The sequence below is a fragment of the Lynx rufus genome, unplaced genomic scaffold (assembly GCF_022079265.1).
Source record: "Lynx rufus isolate CCGP_SWC_20201006 ecotype Redwood Valley unplaced genomic scaffold, mLynRuf1.p SCAF_18, whole genome shotgun sequence".
In the NCBI taxonomy this organism is placed as follows: domain Eukaryota; kingdom Metazoa; phylum Chordata; class Mammalia; order Carnivora; family Felidae; genus Lynx; species Lynx rufus.
Genome location: NW_025814832.1, coordinates 4346349 through 4361949, shown reverse-complemented (window position 1 = coordinate 4361949; position 15601 = coordinate 4346349). Strand labels below are relative to the sequence as shown.

Here is a 15601-nt window from a genome sequence, read left to right as displayed (position 1 = left end):
TAGCTTTACCATGAAATTAATAACTGGAACTTCTTGGGCTTGTAAGAATTGGAGAACACATTCCGTCTGAAGGCAAATACCACCTCATCCTAGAGGTAGAGGTCTTTGAGCTCTGGTTGACAAACTAAGTAGACTTGGACAAGGGGACCTACCTACTTTTATTATTTTATTCTATCCCAACAGACCTTCTGAATTAAGGCCTATTTACAGTCTCAATCTCTTTATGTGGAACAACTTGTAAAATAACTTTCCCAAAGTCCTATGAGTCACAGATAAAGTAGAAAATAGAACCCACATCTCCAAGCTACCTCTTCAGTACTCTATTCCAAGTTAACTAGTTGCTCACTGCAAAATATCTCTTTGTAGGTATCATTGATTGGGGAATTTTGAGTTTGCTGGGAAATTATTAGCCCAGAGCAGGAGGCCTGGTTTTTGATTAAACAGAGCTGCCACTGGATGTGCCTGAGAACACAAAGCTAGATGTACAGAAGTGAAGCAACCGCCAGCAAACAGAATGTGCAGCGAGGCTCTGTTAACTCTGCAGGTGGGTAAGCAGGCATGGCTCAGTACACACAGGACTTCAGAAGACAAACAGAGCCTTTGTTTCTGGAGATTTAAAAAATAATGACATTCCATTGTTGCAGGGAGACTGCAATTTATTATTCAGACGCAAACAAGTTAGAAGTTTTTGTTCGGCCACAATGGTGATAAGTACTAGGGTATTACATCATTACACAGGAAGGCTGGACACGGAGGGGTTAGAGACATTTATTTTTGATGTGTTAGTGTCTTGTGTTTCTTTTAATGAAATTCCATTTTTCTTTCAAACTCTTAGTGCTTCCTGGATACTTTAGAGTATAATTGTTGGGTATCTGAAAAACATCCTCGGTCACTTTGGCAAGGTTATTATTTTTTTAAGATTTTATTTATAAGTAATCTTTACACCCAACGTGGGGCTCAAATTCACAACCCTGAGATCAAGAGTTACATGCTCCACCAACAGAGCCAGCCAGGTGTCCCTTGGCAAGGTTATTTTCATTAAAATCTTTATGTCCTTTTCCAATTCCCAGAATCTGGAACAGGTCTGTGATCTTGATTCCAACCAACCAAAAGTCTTTGCAACTTACCGAGCTCATTACCATTATTTCAATTCACCACCTCTCAGATGAGAAGAGACTTTATATCTAATCTAGACCACCCTTGGGCCACCTGGCTGGCTTGGGGCAAAGTCGGTAGAGCAGGCAACTCTTGATCTTGGGGCTGTGAGTTCAAGTCCCACATTGGGTGTAGGGCTTACTTTAAAAAAAAAAAAAAAAAGTGGGTCACCTGGGTGGCTCAGTCATTTAAGCATCCGACTCTTGATTTCGACTAAGGTCATGATCTCACGTTTTAGAGATCTCACATATTCTGCTGTCAGCACAGAGCCTGCTTGGGAGTTTCTCTCTACCCCTCCCCTGCTTGTTGTCTCTATCTCAAAATAAATAAACATTAAAAGGAAAAAAAAAGAAAACTAATTTAGGCCCCCCCTTATTTCTCAGCACATGTCCCCTCTCTGATGTGTGCCAAATGGCAGTCCAGCTTGCATGTCCCACCAGTTTCGTGGGACTTGCTGCTTCCTGAGGCACTCATTCCATCTCCAGGCCCTCCCTACATATAACTTGTCAATCTTGTCTCAAAAACTGTGATAACTAGGGAAGGTTTCTTATGCCATCCATTGTGGCTTGACTATAGAATCACAAATACTCATTGGCATTGTTACCAAGTCTTACCAAAGTGGCCAATTGTGTCTGCTTGTTTAAGCAGAGAGAGGAATGCAGGCTAAAGTTCATTTCTAAAGGAAGATACCTTAGCGTTACTAAGGGTGGCTGACTGAAAAAGGCTCTTGTGGTCTGGGTGGAAAGTAAGTACAGAGGAGATCCTGACTCTGGGGTAATTTTGAGGTTATATATAAGGCCAAAATGATACTTCCTGTGTCATGACTTTTTCTAACAGTACTCAAATCTTAGAAAGGATACCTTCACCCAAAACAGAGATGATATCTCCTCAAAGTGAGGATTTGGTGCTTTGTTTTTCATACTGTCTCTGGCCAAGCCCCCCTAGACACCTACGTATAAATACATAAAATACTAACTCTTTAAGAGAATCAAGTTCTAGCTAGCACAGTCTTAGGTATCAGAGATCATAACTCACTACTGAGAACTCAACCTTCCGAGTCAACTGTTTGCTTCCTGGCACTCTGATCCAATGTGAGGAGACAGAGGACTCAGTCTACTTCTGAGATCGTGCCTCCTTTAAGCCATGGGGTTTTGGGGAATTTTTTGTTTCTTTGTTTTCTCTTACCATTTGAAGGTGTTAATAAATAATGAAGAGACCAAAAGGAAGGCAAGCAAGTGAATGAGGGCCTGAGAGGATCATGTAAGACTTGAGACCTGGAAAACTCCCAACTCAGAGGTACTTCCTTGGGTTGTCTCAGTTTTTTTTGTTTGTTTTTGTTTTTGTTCTGGTGCCCTCTCTGAGGCTAGTTTTGTTTTGTTGTTTGGTTTTTCCTTCCTCAACCTCATAACTTGGTATTTTGTTCAAGGATCACATATTCTTTCTGGGGTTCTTCTGGCTGGTTTCATGTAATTAGCTATTAACCAAAGCAGAGCCAATATGGGCAATTCCTTCATTGTTACACTGAAGGACAGGGTCACCCAAACCTGCCCCGATAGGGGCTGCACATTCTTGGCAAAATGAGCTGAAAAAAAGGTGATGGGAAGATGAGAAAGAAGTAGCTTCCTGAGATAGGTTATAAGCACGTGGGGCGCAAGGGACACGGAGGAGAAATACCTTAGGGTTTAGGTATTAGGGCCCTGGGTCGAAGGGAATTAATGAAGCCTGGGCTACAACTGAAAGGAAATTTTTATATGTATGTACATGCACCCCACCCCCACAAACTTGTTTTCTTTTCCTTTATTATAAGAAAGTAAACTACAATTTCTCCAAAAGCTATTGTCTTAAAGAACCAGAGTCCCATGGCCAGATACCAGATATCAGAAACAATCCAGAGTTCAGCCCTTGGGGGCTCTGGAAGCCGTGGGCTTAAAAACCACTGGGCTGCTTCCCATTTTGCAGGCAGTTCTGAATGATCCTAGGTCCTGCATATGGGACTGCAGGACCCTGACTAATTGAAATCCCCACTATACCAGATGCTGGGGGAGAGGGGTGGCCAGATGTCAGTAATTCTTGCTCAGCAAGCCCTGTGCCGAGGCTGATAACCAGCAGTAGGACGGCTCCTTTAGATTTCAGTTCCTTGCTATTTCTCCTGCTCAAAAATGGTGAAAGAATGTTAGATGAGGAATGTGGAGGAGGAGGAGCAAGAAATGAGAAAGAAGGGAAGACATTTTTTCATGACAGGATAATGTGCTTTCGATACAATTGAGTGTTGTCTGCATTTCGGGTGAGATTCTTGGATAGTTCAGAGTTTCTTCCTATTTGATCTAGAAGAAGGCTGGACTAAGATCTTCTAAACCTGAAAATTACGGCCCCAGGAATTCCTCATATCAAGCCTTAAACATCTCTCCTCTTTAAAATTGCTTTGCTATTTGTGAGGCCAGGACGGAGCTTCGGGTCAAAGCAGGTGTCTTCTTTCTTGATGACAAAATAAAACTTCAGGGCAAAGCTCTTAGCAACACATAGAACTAGATGCCTGCCCTATTGTTTAATGGCCTAATCCAAACCAGGATGTGTGGATCAATCTGTACGATGCCTTAGTTTACTCTGATCTTCAGCATTATTCCTCATGAAACCAAACACCATAAAACCAGTCACTGAGTGGCCAGATCCAGGAGGAAGTTTTTTCTACATCTAGACGGATGGCCTTTTGAATAAATTGACCAGAAAAACTTGGTAATGGGAAATATTCATAAATCACTGGGTCAGCACCAGCCAACCTCTTGGAACTTTTGCTTTCCCTGGCCCCAGGTGTCTCTCCAGGCTCTGGAGAGGAAGAGACTAGTAGTAGGGTCAGAAAAGAGGGCAACTAACCAAAAAATACCAAAGATACAAGATTTATACTTTTTGCCACTTAGAGAAAGCCCACGTGGCAGAAGAAAAGTAGCTCTGGCTAAGGTTTTCCGGAATAACCTCCAGGAACGGTACTGGAGGGAGCAGCTAGAGTACCTAAGTGTCTGGCTCTTTGAACCATGGTCTGGCAGACTGTGTGTGAGGACTTCCTCTTCCTAGAATCATCGATCTCTCTAGGCTTGAGGTCCTCGCCTGAAGCCCCAGATCTGCCCAACCAAGATTTGCAGAACTAGTCCGGAAGACAGGACCTCAGTCTTCCAGGCACAGACACATTCACTCCATAACTTAACCTCACCACCCCAGCCTCAGCAAGCATTCACTGCCTCTGCCGCCTTTCTCACACTCACGCAAGACTGACGCAGCCACACCGCTCTAGGAGCTTCCACAGCTGCCACAGCATGAAGTCAGCAGAGAGCCACAACCACAGAACCGAATGAGGGAAGTGGGACTAAGACACAAACATCCTGTCCTCACTGCAGTGAGTGGCTCCAGATCAAGAATCAGGGTCACAGAGCCGATTATTTATGTGGGACACAGCTCCCCGATGACATACATAAACCCATTTTCTCTGTAGTCCTTTTGAGTGAGAGAGTATTTTCTCCTGAATCCATGGCTTACATGGTGCTATTCTTTGGTTTAGGAGGTTGATGACAGGAGACAGTGACAGTGACAGCCCAGCTGCTGACCAGGAAGAGCCAGGATGTGTTGAGCAAAGCCTGGGGCGGGAGTGTTCTCCGGGTAAAGTGAGCACCAGCTTGCTGGAAGTCCCATCTCTTCCCACGGACCAGTTCAAGAGAGAAGGGGCTGAATCAGTGATCAAGAGCTGGGACCGCCTGCCGCCTTCAGTCCTCACTACCTTTTCAGGACTCTGGCGTGCCCAGCCCTGCTCTTCTGTGCAGGACTAGGGATGTTCCTGGGCCAGGTCTCACCTTGTGTACGATCGCTTCCAGCTAAAGATCTCCTCCAGATGGGAAGAGGGAGAGACCTCCTGCTTCTGCAGGGTTCCCCAGCGACGGCGGCCCCCTAGGAATGAAGCTCGGCGCCTGCTCAGCCCCTTCATCCTCTCTTCCGTTCGGAAGAACTCAGTCAAGGCCCGGAAGTACTCCAAGATGACCTCATGGCTCCAGGCTGGCAAGGGCTCCTGGCGCAGGAAGCCACAGTGGCCTCCGTGGTGACTGAGCAGGAGGAAGAAGTAGGGGTTGCTGTGAAAGAGTTCGGTGGGCAGAAAGTGGTCTGGGGGCCCACACACGGGGTCATCAGCACTACAGATACACAACACGGGCACGGCGGCCTCGTCCACATCCCGGAGGGGGTCGTTGTGGTCCCAATAGGTGTCCCAGCTGATGGGGAAACTCTTGGTGTGGCAGAAGAGGGTCTCCTCAAACTCTCTCAGGGAGCGGCTCCTGAACAGTTTGTGGGTGTCCACTGTGTCCTGCAGGGCCGAGGCGTACCTGGCAGCAAGAAGGTGAACGGGGAAGGTAGGAAGGAGAGGGAAGAATGAGAAAACAAATTGATAGCAGAAGTAATGGGGAGGCGGGGGCGGGGGGGGGGGAGTTCACAGGCCAGATTCTGGCCACAGAAACCTTCTTTGGCCATATAATATTTTTTAAAACTTGCATTTCATTGTCATCATTTAAAGATTTTTTTTTTCTTTAAAGTTTTATTTAAGTAATCTCTACACCCACTATACGAGTGGGGCTTGAACTCATGACCCCGAGATGAAGACTCCTGTGCTCTTCCAACTGAGCCAGCCAGGCACCCCCTAAAGATTTTATTTTTTTAAGTAAACTCTACACCCCAATGTGGGGCTCAAACTTTACAACCCCGAGATCAAGAGTCACGTGCTCTGCCAACTAAGCCAGGTGCCTCATCATTGTTTAAAACCAGGAGGTTTTACATAAAAGGCAGCTACTTGGGTTCTCGAGGGAAATGGAAAGGTCTGGCAACGTGGGCTGGCATTCCTCAGGGCAACAAGCAGTGCATCTCTTCCCTTTTTCCTGTGTCACAGTTCCTACCAGGCCTGCCACTCTTGACGTTACCTGCCCAGCCCTGGGGCAGCAAATGACTTTACAGCCAATGATCCATAGTGTGACAGCTCTCCTCCTGATCACAACTTCTGATCCTCTGTAGGGAACTTGCTTTGAATTCTCACCTCCTGAACCCCTGCTAGAGCTCCCTGGCTCAGACTATCCAAACCAGCAGGTGACATCCCCCATCGTTAACATTTTACTTTAGGTTATATTAGCCTTTTTTTTTTTTTTTTTTTTAAGCTAATATGCTGGGGGCGCCTGGGTAGCTCAGTCTGTTGAGAGTCAGACTCTTGATCTGAGCTCAGGTCATGATCTCACGTGAGTTTGAGCCCCGCCTCGAGCTTGGGATTCTGTCTCTTCCTCTCTCCACCCCATTCCCCTCAAAATAAATAAACTTAAAAAAAAAAAAAGCCTAATATGGTGCCCAGATAATGGCAAATAAATGTGACCTTGAGCAGTGATGCAGGTATTCCTAGAGAGGGCCCAGCAGCAGAGGAAGTGGCTGGGAGTATCATTACTTTACAGGGTAAGCTCCCACAAGGGAGCCTGAGAGCTACTGCTCTGGGGAAGAGGGACATTTTTGCTGCTTCCACCTCCATGGAGACAGCCCAGCACCCTGACAAGGGGGCCAGGACAGGCAGCTCAGTCTTTTGGGTGGTTCAGTCCAAACTTAAGCCAGTTGAATTTGGATGTGCGTCTCCTACAAACATTCAAAAAGATTTGCCCTTTTTTTCAATCCCAAATTTCCATGGGCAGGGCAGATCCTAAAGGCCCAGACTTCCTCTCCACTTCTCGCACCTTACTCCAGCTGGTGCCCAGAGTCGGCACTGGTGGTGGTCATTTGGGGATGGAAATTGGCAATTAAGCCATATAAGAACACCTTACCCTTGGACTCCTCACAAGTTCTGGGTTGCCATGACAGCATTGGGCCATTGTGGAGCTCAGGGATTGGCCTTCTCACAACAAAATGGGCAAGGAAAGAAAGAGGGGGCACCTGGGTGGCTCAGTTGGTTAAGTATTTGCAGCAAATTCGAGCCCTGCATTGGGCTCTCCGCTGTCAGCTCACAGAGCCTGCTTCAGAACCTCTGTTTCTCCCCCCACACATATATTTCTGCCCCTCCCCTGCTTGTGCTTTCTCTTTCTCTCTCTCTCTCTCCCTCCCTCCCTCCCTCCCTCTCTCTCTCTCTCTCTCTCTCAAAAATAAACATTTAAAAAATCTATTTAGGGGTGCCTGGGTGGTTCAGTGGGTTGAGTGTCCGACTTCAGCTCAGGTCATGATGTCGAGGTTCATGAGTTCAAGCCCCGTGCTGGGCTCTGTGCTGACAACTCAGAGGCTGGAGCCCACTTGGGATTCTGGGTCTCCCTCTCTCTGCCCCTTCCCTGCTCGTTTTCTCTCTCTCTCAAAAATAAATAAAAACGTTAAAAAAAATTTTAAACTAATAAAAATTAAGAAAAAAAAAGAGGAAAGAGAAATCACAATTGCCACCACTTTTTGAGCACCTACCCAGTGCTAGGATTTGAACCCCAGTAGTTCTGACTGCAAATCCCAGGTCTTTCTGCACACCACACTTTCTGCTATAATGTCTTTGATCTCATTTTGCCATTTCCTAGGAAAGCAACGGTGCATGCTGAGATGTGGTTATTTGCTGTGGGAACATCGATCAGGCCTTCTCAGTGCCAAAGTCTCACCTGTCACAATAATGGTAGATTGCTCTCCTTTTGGAGACTTTTTTAAAAAACTATGTTGACATATTCTTTAAATTTTGGGATTCAATATACCTAGGAATATGCAAAACATTTGTCAAGTCCAAAGAATGTTAAAAATCACGTAACACCAAATTTCTGATTCCTATCACCTCCAGTCTCAGACACTGGAAGGAAACATTCTGGATAATCATTTGTAATTGCTTCCAGAGGCCTCTTTGCTGATTTGACAAACTGTGTGAATTAAGTGGTAAATGCCAGGTGCTGCCTCTGCTACAGGTGGGGCAGGTGATCAGGTTGCTAGGACACGCTGGGGCTGAGGTGAGGCCACTCCCTCTAGGCCAGGAGTCCCTATTTTAGCATAACGATGCGAGCCCATCTATGGCTTTTAAACCTGCTTCCCTGGTTCTGTGTAGACCAGAGGGTTAGGGCAGTTTCAGAAATTGTGTGAGGAGAACTTTGCTCAAACTGCCCTAAACCTATTTGATTCAATACTAGGCAGAGATGTTTCTTGGTCAGCCTAAGACCTCTATTGCCCCCTTGCCCGGCTGGGGCCTCCGTTACCCACCTGCTGAGGGTGATCTTCTGGTGGAGCAGAAAGCCCCGCTCGTAGGGCCAGGGCAGGCCGGCCTCAAACCACTCGCGGCAGCGTAGCACCGGCGAGATGCAGGCGGCGCCGGTCACATAGCTGGAGGAGCCGCACTCGCCCAGGTAGGAGAGCAGGAGCGCTGAGCCTGAGCCCTCGCTCACCGCGAACAGAGGGGCCGCCGGGTGTCGGAAGCGGATGTAAGTGACCGCCTCCTTGAGGTCGGACGGGTCCCCAAAAGGCTGCAGCCGGGGACTGACCAGCGGGCAGCCGTGGTGACCGCGGCGGTGGAAGATGACCGGGTAGTAGCCGCGCTCCAGGGCGAGCAGGCAGAGGCCGAGCACGTTGCGAGTGAGGCGCCCCCATGCATTGGGGATCACCAGCAGCACCGCGGGAAGGCCCCCGGCGTTGGTGACCCGCCGACCCCGGGGGCAAGGTCCCACGACCCAGTCTAGGGCCACCAGCCCGTCGTCCGCCAACTGCAGGTACTCTCGGGCCAGCTCAGGCCCCGGCCCCACCGGCAGCACAAAGTGGCAGAGGGTCTGCAGGTGGGGCCCGGAGAGCCAGGAACGCGGGCGCGGCTCCAGAGCTGCTGAATGTCGTAAGGCGCTCAGCAGGCACTGGGCCAGCGCCGACGGCTTACAGATGAGCCTGCACCCTCCGGGCAGCGGCTCACGCCCGTCGCTGAACTCGTCCGCGGCGCCTCTGCCGTCCACCTCCTCCTCGTGGTCCCGGCCGCGAGGCCCGGGCAGAGTCCTCGCTCCGACGGCGCGCCGCAGCCGCGGGGCGAGCAGGCCGAGCAGGGCGAGCGCGGCCAGAAGCAGGGCGAGGGCGGCGCCCCACGGCGGCATGGCAAGGCGGGAGAGCCCCCGGCGGATAGCGGGCGGCGGGTGGAAGGCAGCGGGGCCGTCCCCTCGGCGAGCTCCCCGCTCTGCCCGCGGCTCCGCCCGGCGGCGGGCAGCTGCCCCAGGCTCTCCTGCGCGGAGGTGGGGGGTGGACGCTCCGGATTGGCCGTGGCCCCGCAGAGGCAGCCAGTTCGGGCCCGGCTCCCCTCGCCCGCCCCCCACTCCCGCCCCTGGCCCTTTGTACAGCGATTGCGACAAGCTGAAGCAGAGGGTGAAAGGAGCCTAGGCCACAAAAAGGGAGTGAGGACGCGCCAGAGGGCCGGAAGGGAGTGGGGAGGGCAGCGAGCCGAGGAGTGGGGTGTTGTCGGCAGACAGTGGGGAGACTCGGAGACCGAGGATCCGGACTCAGGGATGAGCATCAGAGTCCGCGCCGACCCCTCCCCTCTGCCCCGCTTGGTGTGTAGCTGCGAGGGTAGACCCTGAGTCGCTGCGCCCTCAGGGGCCGCAGTTAAGAAGTAGCAAAAGGGAGAAGTGCATAAACCACAGCTCGGGGCGCGGGCTCTCCCGTTCCCGCGGGGCGGCTGCAGCCTGAGCCACCAGCCGCGCCTCCCTCCCGAGGCTCGGCCGCGCTCTCTGACCTGTGTGTTCGTCTCGGCCCCGCGGGCACCCTCAACTGCGCGAGAGCCCAGTTGGGCGGGGGTCCGGCTCAGCGCCAGCGAGGGCTGGGCCGGCGTCCCTCCCAACAGCTGGTTTGCTGCAAGGGGCTCGTTCCCTTGCCTGCATCAGCGTGCGGTCTCTATCCCGCCCCCGCCCCCACCGGGAGCATAGGGTTCCCCAGGAGCCTGGCTTCAGATAGAAGAAATCCTCAACACCGCTCCCTGAAAAAGACCTCCCCAGAAGCAACAGCCCCAAACTCGGGGGAAAAGACGCACTCGGGTGCCTTGCGAGAAGGATGCCTGTCACCCTACGATGGGGCCATGGCAGGGGATAGATTGCAGGCCCTTCATCGGTTCAGTAACTGGCAACTGGGGGGGGGGGGACGAGGGATGGGTAAGAAATCCCCCTGTAGGTCACGTTCTTGCTCTATTTAGAAATAACCCGTTCTCGCCCTACTTCTAATTTGAGGCTGGGCAGTTCAACCCTCATCCTCCACCCACGTTCCCTTCTTTCGTCAAAATTCTGAGTCGGGCCAAGGAGAAGGGCATTGGAAAGAAGACAGCAGAACCGGCGCCCCCCTGCAGGGGAGGTCCGGCCAGCGCTCCATGCTGGGGGCGAAGCCTGTGACTCCATCTCACGGTGACAGATGTCTCCCTGGGCACATGCCAGCCATCGGTGAACTAACGACGACAAGAGCGGAGGCGGGCATGGGGGAAACAAAGCAGCCCCAGGCCCGGCTTCAGCGTCCACGGACTTCTGGGCCTAGGGAGGGTGGTGGCCTGAGACCCTCCGAAGCTCCTCTGGGTTCGGGCCCTATTTGCGAGGGCACGAGTGGAATGGGCTGAAGGTGAAGCTCTAGAGCGGGGACGCTCTTCCTCCCGCAGCTCGGACTTCGTGATTCTGCCCCTCTTCTAGTTGCAGGTCACACTGACGTGTATGAAGCGGGTTTGCGGGAGGAGCGTACCCGTCTTCCCTCCTGGGCCACTCGGTCCACTGGGATCCCACTTCCCGCCCTTCGCCTGGCTCCATGATCCCACCCAAGCACTGAAGCTGCCCTCCGCAGGCCGTGGAGACGCGCTGGGACTGAAGCGCGGGTGAAGGAGAGGTCCCCGCCTGTGCTGCAGCGCTGTGCGCCTGGGCAGGGTTCCTACGCAAAACTTTTCCGGCTTCGGGCTTACGACGCGTGCGCGCAAGGTCGGTGGTTGTGGGCGGGTATTGGGGCGGGGCGGAGGCGGGGCGAGAGTAGTACGCAGCTGCGGGGGCGGGGCGAGGCGGGAGGCGCGCGATCTTGGGAGTCGTGTGCGGGTGGGGGCGGGAGGGTGCGCGCGCGCGATCCCGGGATCTACGTGGGCGCGCGCGGGGGCGCGGGGAGGGAGGGGGCGCGCGTTCTCTGGCTTGTGGGACTTCGGGCCGAGCCCCGGGCCGCCGGGATGGCGCCTCAGCCGCCTTCGCCCCAGCTGCTGCTTCTGGCAGCCCTTGCGGGACTCCTAGGTCCCAGTGAGGTAAGGCGACCCGCTCTTGAGCAGGCTTCGGCCTGAGATCTCAAAGCGCTTTGTTGAAAGTTGGTCCTGGAAGGAGTGGCGCGTGGAGGGGGAACTAGGAGTCCTCCCCTGACTGGCTGGGCCTGGGAGGGAGAGGGCAGGGCCCACACCGAGGCTAGTTCTCCCGGTTCTGTGCCTTGGACCCACAGGTGGTAGCTGAGCCAGAGGAGGAAGCGGGGGCCAGTTGTCCCGAGGGCCCGTGGCCTCTGCCCCCACAGGTAGGAGCTTGGTGGGGGATGGGAGAGAGGGGTGTGAAGGGGTAGTCCAGCCCCGCTCTGGCCTCGCTGCACCCTCCAGCGTCACCCTCTGAGGACCTCTGCCGGTTCCTCTGGCCCTCAGTTGCCAGCGTCTCCATCCCAGCCTGGCCGGATGGGGCCTGCTGTCCCCTCCCCACCCGCAGGCGGAGCCCCAGCTGCTCTAAGCCCTCCTTTTCCCCTCGTGCATAGGTGTCACCAAGAGTGACCTACACGCGGATGAGCCCATGGCCGGTAAGTACAAGCAGGGAGCCATCCTTGGTGTCTGCCCCCGGAACAGCGAGCTCCTTGCAGGCTTCCTCCGCTTTTTCTGCTCACCAGCTCCATTCTTCACCAGTTCCCTCAGTGTTCGTAGGCCCGGGACAGTGAGCCACAAGCCTCTGTCGTCTGCAGTGCTGTGTCAGGAATGCTGTCCAGTAGCTGTCTGCCCGTGGGCAGGAGGCTGCAGGGGGAACTCTGGCCCTAGTGGCAAAAAAACAACCCATGCCCCAACTCTGTTGTGTGACTGTGGAGAGTCTCCTGACTTCTCTGAGCCCCAGTTTTCTTAAGAGGGGCTGTTAATAATGTCCCACCTCCCCAGGACTAAATGAAATGTGTGTGATAGCACTTTGAGAAGTAGGAAGCTGTATGAGGTAAAGAGTGTGCCTCAGTTACTGGGCACCAGACCGTGGCTTCACCTTGCGTGGCTGCCTCTCTGTTTTCGAGGCCAGTGGTCAGATACCTTCCCTGTCCCTTTGGTTTTCCTTTTGAAATATCTAACTTTAAAAAAAAAATTTTTTTTTAATGTTTTTATTTTTGAGACAGAGCATGAGCAGGGGAGAGGCAGAGAGAGAGGGAGACACAGAATCTGAAGCAGGCTCCAGGCTCTGAGCTGTCAGCACAGAGCCCGATGCGGGGCTCGAACTCACGGACTGTGAGATCGTGACCTGAGCTGAAGTCGGAGGCTTAACTGACTGAGCCACCCAGGCGCCCCTAACTTTTTTTTTAAAACCTTGTAATAGCTTCTGGCCAAGAAACCTCATGCCACCCACCTGATTCCTTCCCTCAAACAGCCCTTTCATTAAGTCATTCCACTGTTTGGAAACCTTCAATATCTTATTTCTCGTCTTATCATGGTCATACCCAACCGACCCCTCGCTCCCACCCCCAGCTTTTCAGGCCTTGTCTGACCTCCCCAAATCTTTGGTTCTTCTCCAGTCATCTTGGTCTATCCACCACACGTGTGAGTGTCAGGCTTATTCCCACTGCTGTACCTTTAATGCCACTTAGTCTCCACACCTGGCCTATCCTGACTAGAAGCTGGAGTGGGCAGCTCCCTGCCCTCCTGCCATCCATCCCATCCACCTCCAAAGCCCAGCGCAAGAGTCAGCTCTTTCTTGAGAACTTGCCTGATCACATCAGCCCGTATTCATCACCTTCTCCAAATTCATGTAATGCTTACAACTTCTCTCTTACAACTTAATGGCTAATCACTTTGAGTTCTATTAGTTCTTTCATTTGCATTAGTTCTATTGCCCTGAGTTTCCTCTACATTTCCCGCAAGCAGAGTCCAGGTGTTGTCTTTTGGCATCTCCTGTAACATCTGGCACAGTGTGGAGCATTAGGTCAGCACAATCAAAAATAATTAGTAATTGATGAAGTGTTTGCATCGTGGAACCGTGCACCTGCTGCCTGAGTGCCCTGCATTTGGATGTTTGGGGAAGATTGAATATATAGGTAGATCAGTAGATAGGAGACCTGTTCTCCATTTGGGGGATGCTTACAGTCTAGACTGGGGACCCGTAGAGCCACTGTCACAGGTGCAGAGAGATACAGCTGAAGAGTGTGTTCTGACAGCGTTAACCAGGCTTGCTGTCATGGAAGCTGTGAGCTTTGAGGTGTGGCATTTGAGGGAGAGGAGGGGTGAAAATGCTCAGAGGCAGAAGGGAATGCTCACCAGTACCCAGGGCTCTTTGTCCTTTCCTGAGCCCTGAAGGTGGGTCATCTGGCTGCCTTGGAAATCCCTTTAATAAAGCTGGTCTCCAGGACGGGAGAACTTGGGATTCTCAGAGAGTCATCTGGCCTGGCTTAATGTCTCCATGCCATTACTCCAGGCTGAGGATGTCACCTTCCTCTACCACCCCTGTGCCCACCCTTGGCTGAAGCTCCAGCTTGCCCTCCTGGCCCACGTTTGTGTGGCCCAGCCCTCACTGGCCCCGGACTCCAGCCTTACTCAGGAGCGGGTAAGCAGTTGATGAAAGGTCGTTGTTTCGCACTGGCAGAGGCTGCAGCCCCATGTGCAGGAAAGGAAAATTCAGGGACTTCCTCTTGCTGGCTCCCCACCTTCAACTTAGTTCTCCCTTCCTAGCCCTTGGTGCTGGCAGCATGTGGGGTGGTGCTGGAGATGGCATGGATAGAGCCAGCCTGGGCTGCCCACTGGCTGAAGAGGCGGCGGCGGCGGAGGAGGCTGAGGAAGGAGAAGGCATGGTTCTGCTCTGACGGTCTTTCTGGGTCTTCTCCCTTGGTGCCAAGGCCAGGTAGAGGGAGGCTGTGCCGGAGAGGGTGTCTGCAGGTGAGGGGTGCTGGGCTTGGTTGGTGGTGGGGTCCTTGGGTTATCTGGGCAGGAAAAGGGTGACTGCTGTCTCTCTCCCCAAAGGCCCCAGCTTTGGCTTTTACCCTGCGGAGCTGGCGGCCCCCAGGTGTGGAGGAGGCAGCTGGAGGGTCCGGGCACCTCTCTCCTGGCGGTGCCAAGAGGCGTGGGCTGCGGGCCGCTCTCGGTCTCCAGCCCACGCCCTCAGCCCTGAGGCTCCCCCCTGCCTCTCCACGGAGCTTGGAGGCCAAGCAGCCCATGCCGGCAGCCCGGGGTGAGGGGAGTGATGCCCCATCTGTGCCCACTCTCCCCTTGATGCATGAGGGGCCCAGAGGCAATGCCAGCTCCAGGATAGAGGCTCAAGTGCTCAAAGGGCAAAGCAGCCCAGGGGGCTGTACCTGTCCAAGTGAGGCTTCCCCAGCCCCTCGGGCAGCAGTGCCCCCGCGGGTAGCCCGGGGCCCTACCCCGCGCACGGAGGAGGCTGCTTGGGCGGCCATGGCCCTGACCTTCCTGTTAGTGCTGCTCACTCTGGCCACGCTCTGCACACGGCTGCACCGAAACTTCCGACGGGGGGATAGCATCTACTGGGAGCCCACAGGGGACAGCCAGGACACGGTGGCTGGTGAGAAGTTAACCCTCCTTACCCACCCAACCCAGCCCTGGACCTCCAGGGCATCCCTGCCGATCACCGACCCTTCCCCACCCTGCCCGTAGCTGTGCTGAAGCGGAGGCTACTGATGCCCCCGCGCCGGGTCAAGCGCTCCCGCCGGAGACCCCTCCTCCCGCCCACGCCGGACAGCGGCCCGGATGGGGATAGCTCCGACTGACTTGACCCGAGCCCTGCCACTTTGGCGGATTTGGTTTCGCCGCGCCTGGTGAGGCCGCGACCTCTGCCACGTGGACCCTGCACAGGACCGCCCCCTGGTGGCCGGATGGAGCAGTCCTGCCTAAGCATTGCAAACGGGCTTGTTCTTAAGGTGTGGTTGGCTGGGGGCGGCGGGGGTGGGGGAGGGATGGGCTGTGTTTCTAATTAAATTATTTTGGTAGAGTTTGGAGTTGAGCTTGTGTCTCTGCCACACAGACACTCCCAGCCAGGACACTGTCCTCGGCCACTTAGGTTTTGTTTGAAGTGGGTGCTTACAAAATCAAGTTAGGCACCCACCAGACTGCCTCCTCCAGCCTTCCTGGCCTCAGCCAAAGTTTTAGGAGTGTGGTAGGACCAACGGTGGGGAGGGAGAAAGTGGTGGTGGTGGTGGTAGTTACTGACACTTTTATTTCCCAGCTTCTTTTCTAGAACACAAGGGCTTTCCTTGCAAGTTCCAGGTCTGGAGCAGCTGTAGTCTTCATTTG

General features: G+C 53.4%; 2 protein-coding genes across 4 annotated transcripts; one reads left to right on the top strand and one right to left on the bottom strand.

The window, feature by feature from the left end:
* Positions 1-1452: 1452 nt before the first annotated feature.
* Positions 1453-11075, bottom strand: ABHD15 (abhydrolase domain containing 15). The gene is made up of 2 exons (XM_047080694.1): positions 8368-11075; positions 1453-5516 (listed from the first exon to the last, which is right to left on the bottom strand). Exons 1-2 carry the CDS (start codon positions 9234-9236, stop codon positions 4991-4993), a joined length of 1395 nt encoding a protein of 464 aa, XP_046936650.1. The 5' UTR covers positions 9237-11075; the 3' UTR covers positions 1453-4990.
* A 198-nt stretch (positions 11076-11273) lies between these two features.
* Positions 11274-15258, top strand: TP53I13 (tumor protein p53 inducible protein 13). 3 transcript variants are annotated; one of them, XM_047080695.1, is made up of 7 exons: positions 11274-11389; positions 11578-11646; positions 11875-11916; positions 13776-13904; positions 14030-14233; positions 14318-14873; positions 14966-15258. In XM_047080695.1, the coding sequence occupies exons 1-7, from the start codon at positions 11318-11320 to the stop codon at positions 15076-15078; spliced, it is 1185 nt and encodes a 394-aa protein (XP_046936651.1). In that variant the 5' UTR covers positions 11274-11317; the 3' UTR covers positions 15079-15258. The 3 variants fall into 3 exon arrangements, with proteins under 3 accessions (XP_046936651.1, XP_046936652.1, XP_046936653.1); XM_047080696.1 differs by lacking the exon at positions 13776-13904; XM_047080697.1 differs by lacking the exons at positions 11875-11916; positions 13776-13904.
* Positions 15259-15601: the final 343 nt, after the last annotated feature.

Excerpts from the sequence above, each read along its gene's own strand:
- TP53I13 (XM_047080695.1), top strand. The coding sequence starts at position 11,318 with ATGGCGCCTCAGCCGCCTTCGCCCCAGCTGCTGCTTCTGGCAGCCCTT. Across the intron at positions 11,917-13,775 it reads CGCGGATGAGCCCATGGCCG|GCTGAGGATGTCACCTTCCT; the intron begins GTAAGTACAAGC and ends CCATTACTCCAG. Across the intron at positions 13,905-14,029 it reads CCAGCCTTACTCAGGAGCGG|CCCTTGGTGCTGGCAGCATG; the intron begins GTAAGCAGTTGA and ends CTCCCTTCCTAG.
- ABHD15 (XM_047080694.1), bottom strand. The coding sequence starts at position 9,236 with ATGCCGCCGTGGGGCGCCGCCCTCGCCCTGCTTCTGGCCGCGCTCGCC. Across the intron at positions 5,517-8,367 it reads CAGAAGATCACCCTCAGCAG|GTACGCCTCGGCCCTGCAGG; the intron begins GTGGGTAACGGA and ends TCTTGCTGCCAG.